Here is a 20,085-nt window from a genome sequence, read left to right as displayed (position 1 = left end):
GCCATAAGACTATGGAGGGACCTGAGCTGCCATTTCAGCAAGTGTATGTGTGTTCAAAAACACACACACAAGGTTTCTCACCACTGCTTTGAATCCACAGACTAGTTGGGTCAAGTTTTGTATTTATAAATTGTACTTATGACATAGAAGTGAGACCAGTGTTTAACTCTTCTGATGTTATTGTACAACCATGTAATGGTTATACGAGGTTATATAATAGATCCTAACAGTTCTACACACCATTTTCACTTTGAATATAATAATATTAAAATATAGATATGACATGAATTATTGCTGTTAGGCTTTCATGTCTTAGTAAAGTGTGAAACAATAGCTTGTGATAACAAATGTTTGTTTTTTTGTGGAGGGACAGAATATGATCAATATGTGAGGGTTAAATGTTAAAGCTTTAAATAACCTTAAATAAACATGATACCGTTATTATTTACAGTTACACTTTAGGTGCCAGCAATAGGAAATTATGTTAGAGATGGAAAAAAAATGGTTTCATGTCCAATTAATTTAGCACATAAATGGAAGAAGAAATTAAAGTGGCCAAACCAGAAACAGCAGTTGAATTACTAACATGTTAGAGGTACACGCTATTCTTGGGTTTCATCATGCCGATATCTTAGAGCAAGAACTAATTAAGGACATGATCCACGATGACCTGCATTCAATGGAGCACTTCAGACCATTTCAGGTCAGGGGGAGGGCACGTAATTTTCAAACAACTGCTCAAAATAACCTCAGAGTTGGGAGACAATTTCAGATTACAAGTGGTGATAGTTTCAGAGACGCAAACAGGTAATAAATGTAAACAGCTTTAGGCCATCAAAACTCTTTATTATGCACAGGAAATTATTTCTTATTTATAAAGATTTCCACAAAAAGAATTGACCTTCATAAAGTAAATTTCTTTAACAAAAATGTTCCCCTGATTGAATTAATCTTTTTTCTTCTCATGAAAGAATACAAACACACATTAATTAATTCCTTTAACAAATACACACAAAAGTAAACATGGAAATCTGTCCATTGTCCTTTTCTATGCCCGGTCCTGCAGAGACCTGCACTTCAGACAGTGTCTGCCTGCTTAAGTCGTGCCTGTATGAAGGGACTTAGAGTGAAGGGGCTTATTGATCGTCTTCTATGAGTGAAGTCCAGGCATTAGTTCCAGCAGGGTGAGTCGACAGCTGTCCATGAGCCACTCTACTGGGCCTACATAGCAGGGCTGAGTGGAGCTGGGATGTGCACTTTTGATTTTGATCTCCCCAACATCACTTCTATTGACCGATGCACTGTCCTGTGCCTTACTTGCTGAGAGAAGCACTTGCTGAGGCCTTGCTGGAAACCCGGACACAAGCCACTGTTGCATTATCCGGGCTGCCGTTGACAAGCTTGTGATGATGAATCTTCCATGGTCTGTTGAGACCCAGCCCTAATCACTGCTGTCATCTACTGGCAACTGCTGTATCCACTGACCACAGCAATCACAAGTTGGGTTATCATGGTACACAGGGCTGGAAATTCCAGTGTTTGTTATCTAGATATAGATGTGGACTCTATCCAAAGTTGGGCCAATCTGTTGTGAGAGCAGCCCACTTTTCCACATCTAATTTTTTCTTTGAAGACCAGAAACTTTTACTGGCAGGTTACTTTATACTTTTAACAGAATCCAATAAAAATAATTGTCAGTTAAAGCTATTATTATTTTCCAAACCCCCAAAGAAGTATCCAACAGTCAATCTTGATGTTCTGGTTAAATTGATCTTTTTGGATTTGGGAATTTTAAACTCATGCTGGAATCTGAAATGTCCATGGTTACACATTAAAAAAAAAAGAAAAAAAAAAAGAAAAAAGTTAGTTAAATAAGGAGGTAGGGACACCCATGTGCTTTATGTGTTTGTGTCAACCAAAACTTAGTATTTTATATCATTTGTGGTAGCCCAGTTGCCTTAACCCTATTTTGTAAGACAGATAAAGCGGTGAGGGGCTTACCACTTGATCTGGTGACACAGGCTTGCTTGTTCCAGTTCTCAGAGACTAAGAAAAAAAATCTCGATATATCCTGTGTCATCCTGATGTAGCACCTGTGCATGAATCCAAAGAAAAAAAAAATACAGTGATACATTATTATTTATATTTCATTTACAAATAATACACTTCCAACTAAAATTTGACAGTTCTTAAAAAAGAAAAGGAAAAAAGAAAAAAAAAAGGCTCCTTATGAACACAAAAGAACCAATGGTGAGTTCTGCCATCTAGTGGTCGTTAAATGGAATGCAACAAATGGAGGCCTCAAATGCTTCCAAGCTTGCCTGTACCCATTATTAATTACATTCCTCCCTTTTCTCTTCTTAAAGTTTAATATAATACACCCCAGAGAGTCTGATCAGTTTATGAATCCCAGTGAGTCTCTGGGTGCCCATCATTACTGGATGACATCATTTTCTTAGCTCTCAGCAGCCTTCGGCCCTCCTCATAGTCGTCTTGGTCCACACTGATCAGCAGGCGCACGCCTTCGGAGCCCACTGCGTTCCTCAGAGAGTCCGTGATGAATACTCCCTTCAGGGCCTCCAGCAGAGCTCCGCTCAGGTAGTCACTCCAGAAAGCTTCGAGGTTGGCCAGCTCCGTGAACTTGATGTCGCAGACGATGGATCCCAGGTCTCTGGCACGCAGCAGCGAACTCGCTTGACTGAACAACTCAAACTGCCGCTCCAGTGGCTGCCGCTTGTCTGAGGCGACGCCGTTGCGTAATGCCGATTCGTGCTCCAGGTATTCCGCCCGGACACGCAGGCGGATATCTGATAATGGCAGAGGGAGGAGGAAGTAATGATGGACAAAAGGGTGAGTGGCAGTGAGGAGAGAGAGCAATGGTAGGAAGAGCAGAGGGGAAGTGAAAAAGGAAGGAGGAAAGTGAAGGTTACCCAGAAAAAAAACAACGAAAAAAAGAGAGAAAAGAATGGATAGGCCCATGACAGAAAAGGAGGGGTGATGAAGTTGAAACAAAGACGGGGGAGAGAAAGAAACAAACATGAAAACAATGTTAAAAGATGGCTCATTCAACTTTGTGCAAGACATCAAGCAAAAAGAGATTGTAGGAGTACTAACTGGACTTAAATATTTGATTTTACCAAATCCTGACAAAGTAAGTGAATACGGTGGTGGAACAGGGCAAATTATTTACGAAGGGCAATGGACTTAGACCAACCCATGTGAACTTTTGTGCTCAATACAGCTACAAGCCCCTCTCGTCTGTTTCAGTGAAAGATATTCAGAGCACTGAGAGAAATCGTCTTTAGCTCATCCGGCTGTGTAGATCCCTTTTCTTTTTTTGGATGGACAATTCCTTTTTAGGTACTTATGGTTTTTAGCAACATGACTGAATCAGAAGACGCTGGTGCATGAGAATTTTCTGTACGACAGCCAGCATGGTCCTCATAAATCACGGCTGTAGCGTTTGTATACTGAATATGATTAAATGAACTTGGCACCCTGAGCAAATATCGCAGCGGGGGTAACAAAAACAACTCAGCAGTGACAAGCCCGGGAGTGGCTTTTGTTCCTGACAGGTGTTTATAAAGGGCAGATTCATTCAGATCAAAATAGGTAAGGCTGAGAATAGATAGCGTCTGGAGTTCCGTAGTAACAGGATTGGTGGTCATGCAACAGCACAGCGAGAAAGATTAGAGGATACATACTGTACTGAGCAAGAGCAACGCTGAGATCATCTCCCATGTCATTATTCCAGAGCTCCAAGTGGGAAATCAGCTTCTGACGACTTTTGCTGCAACAAAAATCCATTTCTCCCATTCAAACCCCTTTAGCAGATGTTAACAGTATTTACCAGCAACATTTCTTCCAGAAACATTCGCATTAAGAGTCTCACTGAATTCATGTGCAGAAGCTGCTTTTTCATATTTGCATCTGAATGCATGATGACATTTTATGAAGCAAATAAGGAAGGAAAAAAAAAAAACTTACAAAGGAGCACTGTGACTAAAAATAAACAAAATGGCTCAAAGGAAAAAAAAAAAAAAAAAAATCAAATCAGCTTTAAATGCTACAACATGAAATACTTAATTTTGAAGGAATAAGCAGCACATGGTCACATCACAAATGTTTGAATGAAATGGACCCAGAGGTACTTCTAATAAACTCACGCTTGCCTCTGACAAAAACCCAGAGTATAAGGTGAGCATGATTACGAGACTGTCTTGAACTCTTCTTCATGTATGTACCAAAGGATTAGTGTACACTTTAACACACGTTTTGACTTGAGAGTCACATCCACCCCTCTTGCAGCCATGTTTTGTTTGGGGCCATAGGGAATGGCGCGAGACTCAAGAGGGATAAAGTTTGGAAAATGCCAACATTAGAAATGCAAATGTTGAATTAAACCATTGATTTTGCATCTCTTAACATTTGTAGAAGAGCAATAAGCAAACAGTGGCTTTGCATTCATGCCCCACAAGTCTGTAATTAGATTACTATAAAAACAGACGACTTGTTAGAAGGGGACACTAAATCAACACATTTTAAGCCATGTTTAAAATGTGTAGTTTTTAACATGAAAATCATTTGAATGAAGGAAGAATGTTTTCTTCAAAAGGGATTTATGGTACAAAAATATAAAATGTCAAGATTTTTTTAAAGAAACCTTCGATTATAGTTCAAGTTTTGTTTATTAAATCATGTCTGCGTTACAATGTTTCAATAAATTATGTTAGACTAAAATAACCTTTCTGGTAAATTAATTGGCAATACAGAAGCCAGACACATAGAAAAACTGTTGCACCAAAGATCATCATCACAGAATGTAAAACATCTGTAAAAACTATTCATTCCCTTTATATGTTCATTTAATATTAAAAAAAAAAAAAGTTAGGCTAGTACTATAAATGCATTACAAACACTTGAGTGATTTGTCACTCTAAAGTATTACTTAGAGAAAAGCTAAGTTACATGACTCATCAGTTTAATATCATGAAAAAAAATTGCTCATCTCTATAGAGCACACTGTACTTGTGCAACATTTAGTGAAGAAGAGCACCAAGACGTCTACAGGAAGTCTACACAATCCTAAAGCTGACATGGAAACACTACCTATAAAACCAGCGGGCTACTATAGAGGAAGCTGGCATTACAAAAGTGGAGGATCCACGTGGAATTAGGCTTATTTTATGAATTCTGCCCACTGCTTTCATAAGTCGGTAACTCCTCACCACTACAAACACATTATCCCCACAAGTGTGATGGTGGCTGCGTCATGCTGTGTGGAGGCTTCGCTGCAGCAGCTTGTGAAGGTAGAGGGTAAATTGAATGCGGCAAAACTCCTGAGAAATCCTGAAGGAAACCCGCTGCAGTCCGAGTCACATACGTTTTCAACACAATAAGCTACAGTTTTTCACCCCAACAAATTTGTGTTGACTTCGAAACTCACACTTGTTGATCACTAGCAGGAGTCCATTGTGATTTAATGAAGTTATATAAAAAAAGATTACGTATCTATCGTTGTGGCAAGCACATGGATAAATTTGCAGTTTGAGCATTTTTGTGTTTTGAGGTGTGAACTATCATAGAAGATAGAACAGACTACACATAATCTAACTTTATACAATATTCAGTATGGACAGAGGAAAATATGAAGTTCAAGCACCATTAACAATTTGACCTTTTTGGATCATTATAGAGTGTGTGAGGGCTGAGGGTACAATAAACACCTGCCCTTCATGCAATTACTCTATTTATGGATGTCCTCCATTTTGCCTTCCCATTTCATACTGAGGAGGATGGAGGCAGCGATAGTGACAGTGAGGAGGAGGCCATTTAAAAGCACAGGAACACAGTGATAGTCATTTTGTTAGGGTTACAGAGCACTTCACGCTTCATCACACATAGAGACATCCACTTAGACAGGACATTAGGAACCACAGCTTTCATTTTCTCACTTTAAACACCAAGTCCGTTTGGCTCCTCATCTCACCCCACCAAAAGGAGGGAGGGGGGAAAAGAGAAAAAGTTTAAGTACCCATTTACGAGGAGTCACTTGGCACGGAGAGCTTCAACTCTTTATCGATCCGTTTTTCTGTTGAACAACTGACCAAGAGAGTGGAGAGTTAGGGGGGTATTGAGAGACAGGCAAAATATCTGTGTCTGCCTGAAGAACTTTTTCCCTATAGTTAAAAAAAAAACAAAACATAAATCCTCTGTACCGTTTTGTGTAGTTTGAATATTTACTGTTCATTCTCTCCTTCTCTTTGTGTGTGAGGATATAGTTTTCCTGACACACAGGGTGCTCTGTTTAGAACTGCGAACACAGACAAAGGAGAGAAACAGACAAGCACAAGTGGGTTGCATAGTGGTTAAATGGACTGTTCCTCCCCCAACATCAAGCAGGCATGGCACAGCAGTCACTTCTTAGTTTTAATGAGGCTTCAGTAAGGCTAATAGTTTGTATTGGCAAATTAATCAGCTCAGAAATGCATTTACTGCTCTAAACTATAACAAGGTAAAATCTAAATGGGATACTTGGATTACCCTTACCTTGACCAAATCTCCCAACCTTACCTTCCGGCCCTTTTTTTGTGCCGCACCGTTAATCAACAGTGCTCATTAAACCAAGGAAGGGCCTTCACAAGCACCCCATTTAGACACAAAAACACTACTGAGCTGAATGTGCAAACACCTTTAAACATTTGTAACAGCAGTTGTCATTGTCAGAATGTAATTGAGATACTTCACTGAAAATGACCTAAGAGATGATGAATGGTGACAAGAAAGAGTATTTGAGGTCTGTTCAAATGCTATGGGCCAGCATTGGACTGAACTGCCCTATCTATCTCTGCTCCGTCTTGACAAACGCACACCAGGGCTCTCACAGGGCACAGAGATAAGATACAGCATGAGCTTCCTTCAGCAGAGCACTGTTTGGTGATTTTCCCCAGAACGGCTTGAGTAAAGGTTACATGGACATTTTTTTCTTTTTTTAAAAGAGCTGTCTGTTGGCAGCCATTTTAGATTTGGTGCAATTGAATACATGGCCTTACAGAACAGGACTCTATGCCCAATTAGGATTTTTTTTTTTTTTTTGTCCCTTGAGCATCCAGAACTGGCATCGTGATGTTTCAGTTTGCCAAAATAATATGAGTCAGTTCAATTCACAGGGCAGCCATTTATAAGCCTTGCACGTCTCCAATGGGTTCGTATGCAGTGCTGACTCGTATTTTCACAAACATGTCCAACACATTTCTGTTTCCACTTTGCAATCAGAGTTAAACTCTTCAGTGTACTTGTTCTAATTTTATTTTGTAAATCCTAATTTATCTCACCATGACCTCAGTCAAATATAACCTAAATCTCTGTTTGGGTTAGGCATCAGACATTACGTTTTCTTTATAAATGACCAGAACAGCTTTCACTTCTGCATTACTACTGAAACTTTCACCACAGCTAAAAACCTCCATGATTTCATCTGGTGTCATCCTCTTTAATAAAATTTAGAAACTCCACTGTCTAACATGAGCAAAGGTCAGGGCTGGTGCACCGTGGCCATTTCAGAATATGAATCATTCAGACTGAACAATAGTAGGCTGGAGCAATTTGCTTTAAGTCTGGTGGCTTCCTTGACAGGCTACTGAATTTTATTAAAGTAGCAAAGTTAAGCAGACATTTTTCTGTAAGCTTCCACAATAATCTTTCTGCATGTTTTAATTTGATGTCGTCCAAGACAAAACTAGACTTGTGCAACTTCTCTCAGCTCTCTTTTTAGGCTTTAGCCCATGACTAGAGACTGACCAATTAGGTCTTTCCTGAGAGAGAACTGGCTGTTGTACAACGAAGGCATTCACCACCCTTCATACGATGAAAAGTTTAATTAACTGTGGAAAGTTCTGCAGGAAAATCTGAAATGGCAGCTCTAAAATGGAGGACAGACTGACTCTGACAGTACACATACTTGCTATATTTTTCCTCGGTTACTACGCTGCCAACTTAATTTTCCTGTAAGATTGAACTGTGCTGCATTGGTTTCCCAGGTCGTGTACGTAAATTAAGGTTAGACGAGGTGATGAGTGGCTATGTTGTCAGTGTGGCTAACAGTTTAGTTTTCTTTACAGCTAAAGGTTTTCAGCTATGCCTAATTCAATGTCCTATTCTTGCCCATATAAAGCATCTGGTCATCTGGTTGGAAGAGGTTAGTTTCATTCTTTTCCCAAGCCTTACCCACATTTACTGGAATTTCTGCTGGACATATTTGTGAAAATATGTTAAGTTCCCGTGATTTCAAATATTGGGGAATTTAAAATACTTTTGTTACATGCTTCCCCTTTTGGTATGGTTTGAGTAAAATCAAACTGACTCAAGGTTTTCCCAAGATCACTGTACAGTCTTTGGGTTTGAGGCTTACTGCTGAGGACTCTGGTAGTTCTGTGAAACACTGACACCAATAACTCTTGTCATTAATAGGCAGGAAGCTAAAAATCTCAAATAGAAGCTTTTTTTCTTCCACAGTGCACAAGACTAGGGAACATTACAGGATGATTTTTTTCTGTTAAAGCAGATTATGTTTTCTGAGGGAGACAGGGTAAGGAGCAGCTACATTATGATACACAAGCATCGTATACAGAGCAAAGTGGCAGCACCAACCCCTGCTGTAACAAGGGGGAGAGCCTCTTTTACCTTAGGCATCGGCCCAGACTTGTGAGAGAGCGCATGACTGAGTTGATCGCGCACACTGCAGTATGTGCAGACAGAGTGGAGTGACAGACTTTTTTGTTTTGTTCCTCAGTCTCCATGATCCATTGTGTCTTAGGTTACTCGATCTGAGTCACATTCTTGAGTCAACCTGGTGGAATCAAATGTGGAGTCAAGACAGCAACAGTTCATAGTCACAGGCACATCACTCATCCTGAGTAGCTAAGAAAGGCTGTCCTTAATGATTTCTTCTTCTTTTATTTTTTTGAATGAAGTGAGAATCATCGGGCTTTTGTTGTAATGAATATTTCTGACCAACAGGCAAAGATGGACATTCAAAAGAAGTTTGGGAAAGTCTACATGAATGACTAAGCAAACTTCACACAAAGGGAAACTGATGTTAGTGTTATCTCTGTCTTTTTGTATCAAGACAAACTACCATTGATTTCTTAAAGGCAGGTAGTAGTGGAAATATGGGCAAGGACGTTGACAATGGATTACATAGTGCAGCTTTTCAGTGGCGTTAAGACAGTTTCAAACAACTGCTAAAAAGTGATTTTTGGGGGATATGTAAGGTTTGTCAGTTGTCAGAACCACTCTGGTTCAAGCTTAGCAATAAAGCAGAACAATGGCTGTATCTGGTAGTGATTGGACTGGACACTTATATTGAAAGAAAAGGGAAGAAAACAAAAAACAAAAAGGACAAGACACAGCCTACCAGTGAGCATTCTTATCAACAGCAGCAGCTGAACATAGTCCAAAAGGTTAGAGAAAAGAGGTGGAATGAAGGGAAAAGAATATAAAGGACTCCCACAGGGAGAAACTGATAAGGCAACAAAACTCTGATGTTGTATGTTTGAAAACGACAGTCAAATGGTTATCATTAAGTCTCAACAAGATCATAGTGTACCAACAAAAACATAATGTGGAAATGCTTTAAAAAAAAACTCAAAGGGAAGCAAATCACATTGAGTTCTCAGACTTAAAAGTAGCTCTAGGATTTTCAAGCACATTTGGTACTAACATAAAAAGTATGAGCGCTGTGGTCTGTACAGCACAGAGAGCTTTAGGCAATATTGCAGTCCGGATTTTTCACCAAATGTGACACTGGGTTGAAAAACAAAACAGAAGGAAAATAAAAGTTTCCTCAACCCTGGAACATGTTTGGACTCTGTGCAGCTCCAGGAAGAGGTAAAGTACAGTGGCCTTTGCAAGCACACTATCTTCCACATTTTTATAAGTAGGTGTGAATCTAGTGTACCGCTCTGTGCTATTTAGGGATGGGAATCGAGAACTGGTTCTTGTCAAGAACTGGTTCCCAGTAGTCTACTTCCTTCAAATCGTTAGTCTGCCTGCCTATCGACCCTGCTTATCCGTTCTTGCACTCTTGCTACATTCAGCTGATTTAGTTTATGTGTAAGAGGAGGAAAACAGTAGTGCAGTTTACGGCGTGAATATGGACATTTCTTTTATTTTTTTATTGCATAAAAGGATGAGAGCGCAATGGTAAAGTGGAGACTGGGACAGAAACAACTGCCTTATACTGTTAACGCAACTTCAACATTCCGCAAGCACAACATGCTAACGCTAAGCTAAGAGGAACTCAGAGTGATGCTAAAGCTGGGTGAATGATGATTAAGCCCAGCACCATGATAAAGTGAGCCATCAGTTATGGTGAAGCAGCCACTGCTGAACTTCAACAGGTAACAAACTGATGAGCAGTCATACTGCAGTCTCCGTTTCTACCCATTCATGTTTCTACAGTGGAATCACCAAGACGATTGCTTTAAAGTCACTTGGTGATGGTTTTTTTATCCTCGACTTGCATTGTCGGCTTTGTGTTCATACCTAAATACTAAGAGAAAGATCACGTTTGTCCTTATTAGGATTTGTGATTATGAGACGGTGAGTTTCAGGTCATTTTACAGAGTAACACTAAAGTAATGTAACAAGTAGTATAACAAATGTCTTTCTCCTGGAAGTAATTAAATAACGTTCCGCATTACTTTTAAGAAAAGTGTTCTGTGAAATATGTGCAACAACTTTTTTAATTTATTTTTTTGAGTAGTGACCCCAACACTGATCACAACAAAGAGGGGAAATGCCTCCAACATGCACAAACATTTCACCACCTAGTTAATTACGTACGCAATTAATTTGCATGTATTTGATATGCTGCTTAGAAGTGTTGGCGACTCTCAAAGTGGAGGCAATGAGAAATCGATAAGGAACCGAATCAATAAGCAAAATCGATAAAGAAATCGGAATTACTAAATTCTTATCAATTACCATCCCTACTGCTATTTAATTTGTCCATTTCTCCTAAGTCTACAAATAACATGTTAAATTGTATGCTAGCTTTTAAACACGAATGTTCTTAAGCATGAACTTGGCGCTTTTATGCATTTTGGTGTGACAACGGGAAAATAAGTTAATAACATTTTGGCATTCAAGATTTAGCATAGATAAACAACATCAGAATTGAAGAAACTAAACAGGAAATATGATGATGCCAGGGAGGTGTTAATAGGCTGAAAATTATATTCTCGTCTGTTTAAAGAAGGAAAAATGAGCAGCAGGGGTATATAGCAGGATGAAGGTACCACAGAAGACGAGAAAAAACAAAAAAATAAATAAAAAGAAAGACACTTTGAAAATGCATGAGTTGCACTTACCACAGGACACTTTTTGTGGCGCTGGTGGTGGAGGCAGAGGATGACTTTGCCTGCTTGTTTTCTTGGACTTACGGCTCCAGCCATTTCCCCTCTTCTTCCTCCGCCTACTTGCACATGGCCCAGCCACAGGAGTGTAAATACCTGACAGAAAACATATTGACTGAGTTCAGGGATGCAAGACAAAAATAACAGCAAAGGACTATTTTTAGCTTTTCATCGAAATTTTACTGCTGATATTTGATCACAACTTTCAACAAGAAAAATCCCTGTTAAGATCATGGTGTGTACACAGCGTTCTTCCCCACACAAGACACCGATCAAAAAAAAAAGAGAAAAGGTTTTAACAACCAAAAATTATTTTTTAAATATTATTATTTTAATTAGGGTAATAATCACTGACATATATAATAGTCACAAATACACAAAAGGCAACGATTTATGTGGGGGAAAAAAAAGTAGCAGCTTCCATGCCTTAATTTATATTTTGCATATAAGCAGAGTCAATCAGGCTAAAGAAGGCCAATTCTGAACCACAAAAAATCTGGTATACACACACACTAGGGCTGGGCCATATCATACCGTTCACAGTAATACCGGTATAATGTTGGGCAACAATAAGAAAATGAAATATCGCGATAGAATATGGGTAAAACGCACATGCGCAGTGCCTTTGTTTTCATACGGACATGGCGGAAAAAGCATGGTGGCGACAGAGAATGAGAAGGGCGAAAGCGGATTGTTGAATGAATCGGATGAACCAGAATTGGTTTGTAAAAATGCTGCAACTTCAGTGGTTTGGAACTGGTTTAGCTTTCGTCCATCAGATACACATCAAATCACTATTTTTGGTAGAGCATGCTAGCGGGCCGTCGTTATTACCGTGTTTTTTGGAAAATACGCCACACTTAAAATCAATCCTTTGATTTTTCTGAAAGTCGACAGTGCCCCTTATAATCCCGTGTGCCTTATGTATGAATTCTGGTTGTATTTACTGACCTCGAAACGATTTTATGTCGTACACGGCGCTGGAAAATCTGTCAAATGCTTTAGTACGACTTTGCTAAGCTACGAACCCGCACCGCTTGATGGATTGTCGGAGCATTACAGCTATCGTAGGGAGGAGCCTCGCGGAGTGATACATACTGTGCTTCAACATAATATTACCGTATTGTGTGTGTATAACCTCTTTTTAAGTTTTGTGGATATTATACATGGTTATGCTGAGGATATGTCGGCCAATTTCCACTGGAAATGCCTTTTGGTTAAACTGTCAGCAAGGAATTTGCATTTGCACTGTTAAAGTTTTAGATAACATTAATGCACTTAAAAAAGCTGCTTGTTTAAGTGAAAATACATTGATGTTTGTTTGTTTTTTTGCACTAATAAAGTTGTGGAGTTGTAAAGTATTTTGTCTAGTGTCAATTATATCGTCAGTTATATCGTTATCGCAAATTTTCAAATGTATATCGTGATAAATATTTTTGGTCATATCGCCCTGCTCTAACACACACGTTTTCAAATCATCATTAATCAGCTTGAAAACACTTAAGAACGTACTTCGGTTTGGCCAAATACTAAAGAGCAGTAAACTTACCAGTTTCTAATTGATGTGCGAAAGATGTAAGAGGAGTTTCTGTCTCCCTGCAGCTGCTACTTATTCCAGAAGTACACACCGACTCTGTGCTTTCTATCTCATACCTCTGTCCAATTCTCTCTGGAGAAACTGAAAAGCATAAAAAACACACAACACATAATGGCAAACTATTTGAGATCAACTACAGCAGGACATAATCTCAAGATCCTCACCTGTCCTCCTTTTCTTGTGGGACACTAAGGGTAGCAGGTCATGACGGGTAAGGACTCTTAGAAGTTGTAGTAGTGGTGCCAGGTTTCCATCACTAAGGTATCCTCTCCTCTCGAGCTGTAGCAACAGCTCAAGGCCACTCTTGGGTTTTGGGTCCAAAAAGGGCTGCTGTGACCCCGTAGGCTTTAATTGCTGCCATGCTTTTAGCAGCTGTGGACTTGGGGCCACACCTGGATCATCTGGATTGTCCTCACGGGGTTCAACTGTCCAGCCTGCGGGATCGAGAGGATGTGTCGCGGAGCAAGTTTCATTCAGAAGGAATGACAGGACTTCAATGTCAGTCTCTGTCAGCTGAGAACCAACTACTTCAAAGACTTCATGGAGAGACAACATCCCATAGTAGTTGAGGCACTCTGTTTCATCCCAGTACAGTGAATCCCTGAGCGGGTACCCTTGATGATGCACTGCAGCCATGGTCAGGATTTGGCTATGGACCTTTCCCACGTTTCAGCCAGTGATAAGGCTACAAAAACAAATAGAAGAACAATTACTATTAAAGTTTTTTAATGTCTAACAAGATACAGGTGTAACCGAGTAACCATATAAACCAGATAAGTAGAGTTGGGTACTGAGCTGGTGCTTTTGAGGGAACTGACCAAAATATGTCAGTGCTACTGTTAATCAGCACCAAATTCTGGTACCAGAAAAAAAAAAAAAATCTGGGTTAGTGAAAGAAAGAAAGCAAGATGTCAATAATGCTACATACTGAAGAGGAAGAAATGACAGGGCAATGGTAGCGGTAGAATGCTGAAAGCATTTTCAGGTGGGGTTACATGTTTTTTTAAAAACTCTCTCTAACACTTGTAGTGCAAAGTCCAAAGCAACACATCTAATCTGCATTTACACCTGGTCAAACAAAAATAGATCTAAAGCTGAAGAGTGTGCCATATTTTCTAGCCTGAAAGCCAAATTCACTAGAGGACCTGCAGCTTTAACTCTAGCGTAACTGTAGCCAAAGTATAACTAATCGAACCAATGGATGATGAAGCTTTTAGTGAGACATTGACATCTTCTTCAGGTAATAGCAAGGTAGCTGGACAAGATGTCAGAGAAACAGGGCTGTTTTCACTACATTGTTGACTTTTCAGCTGGTCATTTGCGGCAAGCAAACACTTTATGAGAGATGATATGTCCAAAATATTATTACCTAACCATTGCCAATAACAGCACAACAACATTTTACACACCGCCAGCTGCCTCAGCTGTGAAAATGACCATCATTGTTTGTATACAACATTAAACAGCAACGAAATAAAATGTTTCAACTGAAAAGTAGTGACTTATTTTGTATGACAAACTTTCGGATTTAAAGTATAGGGGGGAAAAGGTAAAAACGCCAGCATCAACCATCAAATGTAAAAGACAGTCAGCCCCACCCAGTGTACAGTAATATATTGGGGGGGGGGGGGGTAGAGTCAGGTTTTCTTTAACAATTAGTGGATCAATCGTCTGTGTGTGCATAGTCACCCTCCCCTAAAGGCCTGTTCTGAGCCAGGAAAAACCCTGTAATCTCTGTACACATAATGCATTGTACTCAGCGTTCCTGTAAAGGCTGCAATTCTCATTTAACAGGCTTGACCTCGAGTTCCTTCCATGTTCTATACTCCTACTTTTAATTGCATTACATACACTAAACAATGTCATCTGTGTCGCTGTTTAAGCTATAAAACGCCGCTCCAACAAATCTCGTGTAGCTACATATAAACTGCATTAACCACTAAACTGTGTTTATCTATAAAACATAGCAAGCCGTTTGTGCCATGTAACACAGTCAATGATCATGTTGGCGTAATACTGCAGCGTTACGCCCGTTCTCTAGTCTCTACCATTATATGGCTGCATCAGCTAGCTCAGCAGTCCTTGCCATTTTCACCATTTTCACCCTCAGCTCGAAACAGTTTTTAAACGCGTAACGGAGAACCCCTTATAACCACTTTATTTCCATTCACGTTCAGAAACATACACTAACCAGTTGGAAGCCAAAGATAGTAGCCGTTCTTCAGACGCCCAGTAACAACCGATGGAGCAAAATTTTCCCCTTTGACAAGTTATGTAACCAGTCACGTTTGTCTGTGGAAAAAGCATAACAAACATCAAGAACTGCAATGCAAACAGCGGTTTAGCCAAATAACAAACCTGAAATTAACAGGTGTGCTACATTTCTATATACGCACCGAAACATATAACAGTAACTATAGGATTAAAATATGTGTATATATTTTTCCTCTATATGCATTACCGATAAATACAAAGAACAGAAATGGATATCGCTTGCTAGCTACTAACGTTAGCTTACTTCAGCTTTAAATTGGCTGTAGTATCGACGAGCATTGGGTCACATACATGAAAGCGTGAAAAAAAGCACCAGTAGATTAATATTCAAAGCATTTTAACGCGATAATAATCAAGAAACCCAAAGTAACTAGGGGCGACTCACCTCCGGGTGGGTTGAATGATCTAGTAACTTCCACAGCAACGTGCAGTTCAGCACTACGTCAACGATGAGGAATTGACCAATCACAGCCCCCTGACTTCCACAGCTACACCCAGTCACGTTTTTGCTCTTGCTGATTCAAGGCCCCCCCCCCTCTGTTTTTTTTTTCGTTTTCCTTTTTTTGTCTTAGCTTCGACATGAAAAAAAAAAACAACAAACCAAAACCAAAACAAATCAGTACTTTAAGCGAGCTTTGCAGCGTAGTGTCCATAAGCATATAAGCACAAGAATATATGTACAGCAGCAGGCTACACCCAAACATAGCAGAGGGAAAACTGCTGGATGCTGTCAGTAGGTGGCGGTGTTTGGAACCAGGCAGCTAGGAACAACAACAAGGAAGGCAAATAAGAGCCACATCATATCCGTAAACTAAAACAGCAACAAAAGGTCTGAGGCAGTCCCATTAAACTCATCTCCTGCTGTGAGTATACGTAATTAAACCATTGTAAATTTGGCAGTTGATATTGTTCATTTTTATTTCGGTTCATTTTAATTAGGTGTGTAAAGTTGGGCTACGATAAAATCATAAATCCGCTTCGACTGGAGTGGTTATTAGCAGAGAAGCTAGCTGCGACAGTATTTGAACAACCAAGAGTTATTAAGAATAACTGGGAGCTATGATGGACTACATACCGGGGTTTAGAAATGCCATTCACTTAGGATACTTGACAAATTAAAAATAAAATAAGTGAGTATTCCCTGGAAATGTTGTCGAATATCCGGGCGTATGTTTAATGATGTGGCATTGACCAAGCCCTTTCGCTGACGAACATTTTCCTCTGCCTACTGTTGCTAAGCTCGGTCTTTTGAGTGTTGTTTCTTCAACCTCTGGGAACGACAGGATTGAGAAATGCAGGAATATAAAAACTGGTGTTGGTCACGAACTTCATTCTACACTGGCTGACCTGTTTATAAATACTTTAGTTAACCATTTATCTGGATATAAACAAAGAGAGGGAATCGATTAAGTGGTGCCAGAATGGTGCCCTTCTTCTCCTTTTGACTGTTCTCTTTAGGGGTAACCACAGCAGATCAGATTTCCTCTATCTCGCTGATTATATCCTCCACATCCATGACCCTGAGCCTCCACTCCTTCCAGCTTCACTGTTACGTCTGCCTCACTTTCAGTCACATGTATTCTGTCTTCTACTGAGTTTCATGCCCAGATTTTGGTGTTATAATATGATGGTTTAAAACAATTTATGTTTAAGTATGTGTAAAATTGCATAGCAGGATTTTGTGTGTGTATATAAAAAAAAATTGGCACCACTGAAATAAATTTAATCTGGTTTGCTAATTGAGGTTTATTATAGTCAAGCTTAAAATACTTTTTTTTAATGAGCTGCTCAGGAATAACAAAAAATAAAAGGCATTGGCAGCAAAAATACGAGTCAGAGAATCATAACTTTAAACCTATATGAGTCTTACTTCATCCACCAGTGTTGTTGTGTAGGGGAAGAAAGCTTTTTTTTTCTTTCAACCTTCTCTTGAGACCAAGTCAGTTTGATTGTAGTGTTTGTTTTTTATCTTTTGTCTTTTTGAATCTTGGAAGTTTTTACATTTTGATGAAAATTAAAATTTGATAATGAATCAAAATAACTGTGGCATTTCAACATTTCTATCCATTGGTGAGATTTGGTTGTAGAGGGACTTGAGAATTAGTGATGGAAATGTTTTACAACTGGTATTTACATTCTGTGTTTTCTTCCTTGCAGTTGTCTGACAGCAGACTGTGTACATGCCATCTGGAGTGCCAAAGGGGGAGAACTGTCAAGTGGACATGGACAGCAAGGCAGGAGATCTGTTCACAGCTGAGGATGCTCATCCCACAGGCACAGGAGGCACAGGAATCCTGGCAAAGTATGAGTTTAAATGTGTTTGTCTATCTCAGATTTATCACACAATAGAGCTGACATGTGCTTCTGCATCTGTTATACCTGCTACTAATGTTTGTAAGCTTAATGAGCCACCAAGTGATAATATAAATTTTGCACATGTCATAACTCCTCTTAATGTTTCTGGTTCTTAATGTCTTCATCTTATTTCGTAGGCTCTGGCTTCCCAAAGGCATCTCAGCTAGCATGGCTAAAGAGTGGTTCGACAAGCGCCGATTGTCCATTCGACCTTGGGCCAGTTTTGTAGACCAGCGCAAGTTTTCAAAACCCCGCAACTTTGGAGACTTGTGCAAGAGGGTGGTGAAAAATGTGGAAATTTACAACAGCAACTACACCTTCATCTTCTTGGGGCTTATCCTCTACTGCATGTAAGCCCAAAACACGACTTTGTTCGGAGCTCATAAATCTGGTTAGGCCAATGAGAAACGGAAAAAAGGGAAGCGGTAGTAAAAAAGAAAGAAAGAAATGAAATTTTCAGCTGATACACGGTAATAAACGATTGGACTGTTGATGTTTCCTCTCTTCAGCATCAGCTCGCCCATGCTACTGATCGCCTTGGCTGTGTTTGCCGGTGCCTTTTACATCATTCACATCAAATCTTTGGAGTCTAAACTGGTTGTGCTCGGTGAGTAAAAGTGTCTCAAATAACTCGGACACCTTCACATAAATACCTGCTTGTTGAATCACCGGCAAATAATGTAAAGGTTTTTTTGAGCAGCTACTTTAAGATAAACCTAGCTTGAATAATTAAACATCAAACTTTAAGTTGTATATCTTTATTAATCTATTTATTTGTTTGTTTGCTTATTACCTCCTTTAAATTGTTGTGTATAGAAATTAAATCAATGGGTTAATGAAACAACCTATTTCCGCCCGCAAATTATTGTTCTCTACTATTACAGTTCTCAGTAACAGTAATGTAACTAAACCACAAAAGATGTCAGTTTAGTGAAGAATAAGCTAAATTTATGTAAGATTTTAGTTTGAGAAAATAAAACATCTTCATTTTTATGGAATCTTTAATTGCTGTCATAATTTGTGTTCTCAAACCTTCAATTTTAATGTGAACCAGGCAAAGAGCTGACTACGCCTCACCAGATGAGCCTGGCTGGAGCCATTTCTCTGCCTGCGTTCTGGTTGGCCGGAGCTGGCGCTGCCGTGTTTTGGGTTCTTGGTAAACCAAACCACATTATACTTGTTCTGTGTTACTCTTTTGAATCTTTGTTTAAAAAAAAAATGTTATTGTGTTTTTCTGATTTTGGAAATATAATTGAACATATTCCACTGCTGTCTGCAATGCTAACATTTCTCTAATAGTGGAACCTAAATCTTGTTCATGCATTTGTAAGAAAAACCTTCTTCTTTGTTACTTTCTCTTCACATCCATTTTATACTGCTATAATTCATCTTCCCAGGAGCAACGCTGTTTGTGATTGGCTCTCATGCTGCGTTCCGTGAGCTGGAGGGATCGGACATAGAAGAGCTCCTCATGGAGCCCGTATAAAGACCAGGCTAAACTATCAGCAGGCGCCGGTTGGCTATCAGTCATCCTGTTGACCCTGCAAATATGTTTGCACACAGGAAGAGCTGTTCATATATATGTTCCTTAGCTTGTTAAATTCCCTGTGTTTTAACCCCTTACCATGGTATCAAGAATGTACCTTGTCATGTTACTGACAGCTTTTTGAAGCTCATAAATCACATGAATTGCCATAGAACACAAAAATGGATTTCTGAACATAAATCTAACCACACATTAATGCAGATTATATGCCTTTCTATGTTCATTTTAAACCTTGGATGCCTCTGATTTGTGTAAAATAGTCTTTCATTCCTTGCAATATTTATCAGCTTATATCTTAATGGGCTATCTGTGCTGTGCTCTCTGCTGTCGATATTTGGGCTAATACATTCTCTCTGATTTGAATAATATGTATAAATGTAATCTTTACACTTCTAAAGAGAATTTGTGATTGTTTCCAAAGGAAAGTGCAATTTAAAGCTTTAAAACTGTATCTAATGCTAATGCACAAACACACATTATCATTATTGGTATTATTATTATTATTATTATTATTATTATTATTATTATTAGACAAATGCAGGTTTGGTCATTCAGATAGGCTTCTTATATAGATGGCTTGATGATGACACATCTTTAAAGGTCAGTACTTAATCATGGTATTTTACATCGGGTTTATAATTTCCTTGTTAGCATGTATACATGTTTAGCTTGGAACTTTGAGGTGTAACGTCACATAAATGTAAAATACTTTATTGAAATTCATCGTTCGTTTACATTCTGATAAAAGTTGGGTGTTTTGTATCTATATTTTCTCAGTGCAATAAACCCCTAAGGCCAGCTTATCCAATTCTCGCTTTCTTTTTTTTTTATTCAGTGTCAAATTAAGTCATATTTATTTCCTCTAAAGTTGCTACTACAGTTGACTTTTGTTTGTG

The 20,085-nt window shown here is 39.1% G+C and overlaps 2 protein-coding genes across 5 annotated transcripts; one reads left to right on the top strand and one right to left on the bottom strand.

The window, feature by feature from the left end:
• Nucleotides 1–825: 825 nt before the first annotated feature.
• On the bottom strand, nucleotides 826–15,786 carry dedd1 (death effector domain-containing 1). Of its 4 annotated transcripts, XR_014801620.1 has the most exons (7): nucleotides 15,674–15,786; nucleotides 15,206–15,306; nucleotides 13,179–13,699; nucleotides 12,967–13,095; nucleotides 11,373–11,513; nucleotides 2,002–2,807; nucleotides 826–1,809 (listed from the first exon to the last, which is right to left on the bottom strand). XR_014801620.1 is itself a non-coding variant. In XM_084943485.1 (6 exons), exons 3-6 carry the CDS (start codon nucleotides 13,648–13,650, stop codon nucleotides 2,401–2,403), a joined length of 1,149 nt encoding a protein of 382 aa, XP_084799611.1. In that variant the 5' UTR covers nucleotides 13,651–13,699; nucleotides 15,206–15,306; nucleotides 15,674–15,786; the 3' UTR covers nucleotides 826–2,400. The 4 variants fall into 4 exon arrangements, 3 of the variants coding, with proteins under 3 accessions (XP_084799611.1, XP_084799613.1, XP_084799612.1); XM_084943485.1 differs by having other exon boundaries at nucleotides 826–2,807; XM_084943487.1 differs by having other exon boundaries at nucleotides 826–2,807; nucleotides 12,967–13,086.
• A 231-nt stretch (nucleotides 15,787–16,017) lies between these two features.
• On the top strand, nucleotides 16,018–19,992 carry rabac1 (Rab acceptor 1 (prenylated)). Its single transcript, XM_084943488.1, has 6 exons — nucleotides 16,018–16,151; nucleotides 17,446–17,590; nucleotides 17,781–17,993; nucleotides 18,153–18,250; nucleotides 18,698–18,799; nucleotides 19,041–19,992. The coding sequence occupies exons 2-6, from the start codon at nucleotides 17,469–17,471 to the stop codon at nucleotides 19,127–19,129; spliced, it is 624 nt and encodes a 207-aa protein (XP_084799614.1). The 5' UTR covers nucleotides 16,018–16,151; nucleotides 17,446–17,468; the 3' UTR covers nucleotides 19,130–19,992.
• The last annotated feature ends 93 nt before the right edge of the window (nucleotides 19,993–20,085 follow it).

Source organism: Perissodus microlepis, chromosome 11 (assembly GCF_051167445.1).
Source record: "Perissodus microlepis isolate ML-2025 ecotype Zambia chromosome 11, ASM5116744v1, whole genome shotgun sequence".
NCBI lineage: Eukaryota > Metazoa > Chordata > Actinopteri > Cichliformes > Cichlidae > Perissodus > Perissodus microlepis.
The sequence above is the reverse complement of the archived record's forward strand: the minus strand, read 5'-3'. Positions and strand labels throughout refer to the sequence as shown.

Excerpts from the sequence above, each read along its gene's own strand:
- dedd1 (XM_084943485.1), bottom strand. The coding sequence starts at position 13,650 with ATGGCTGCAGTGCATCATCAAGGGTACCCGCTCAGGGATTCACTGTAC. Across the intron at positions 13,096-13,178 it reads CCACAAGAAAAGGAGGACAG|TTTCTCCAGAGAGAATTGGA; the intron begins GTGAGGATCTTG and ends TATGCTTTTCAG. Across the intron at positions 11,514-12,966 it reads CGCACATCAATTAGAAACTG|GTATTTACACTCCTGTGGCT; the intron begins GTAAGTTTACTG and ends GTTTTCTGTCAG.
- rabac1 (XM_084943488.1), top strand. The coding sequence starts at position 17,469 with ATGCCATCTGGAGTGCCAAAGGGGGAGAACTGTCAAGTGGACATGGAC. Across the intron at positions 18,251-18,697 it reads GTCTAAACTGGTTGTGCTCG|GCAAAGAGCTGACTACGCCT; the intron begins GTGAGTAAAAGT and ends AATGTGAACCAG. Across the intron at positions 18,800-19,040 it reads TGCCGTGTTTTGGGTTCTTG|GAGCAACGCTGTTTGTGATT; the intron begins GTAAACCAAACC and ends TCATCTTCCCAG.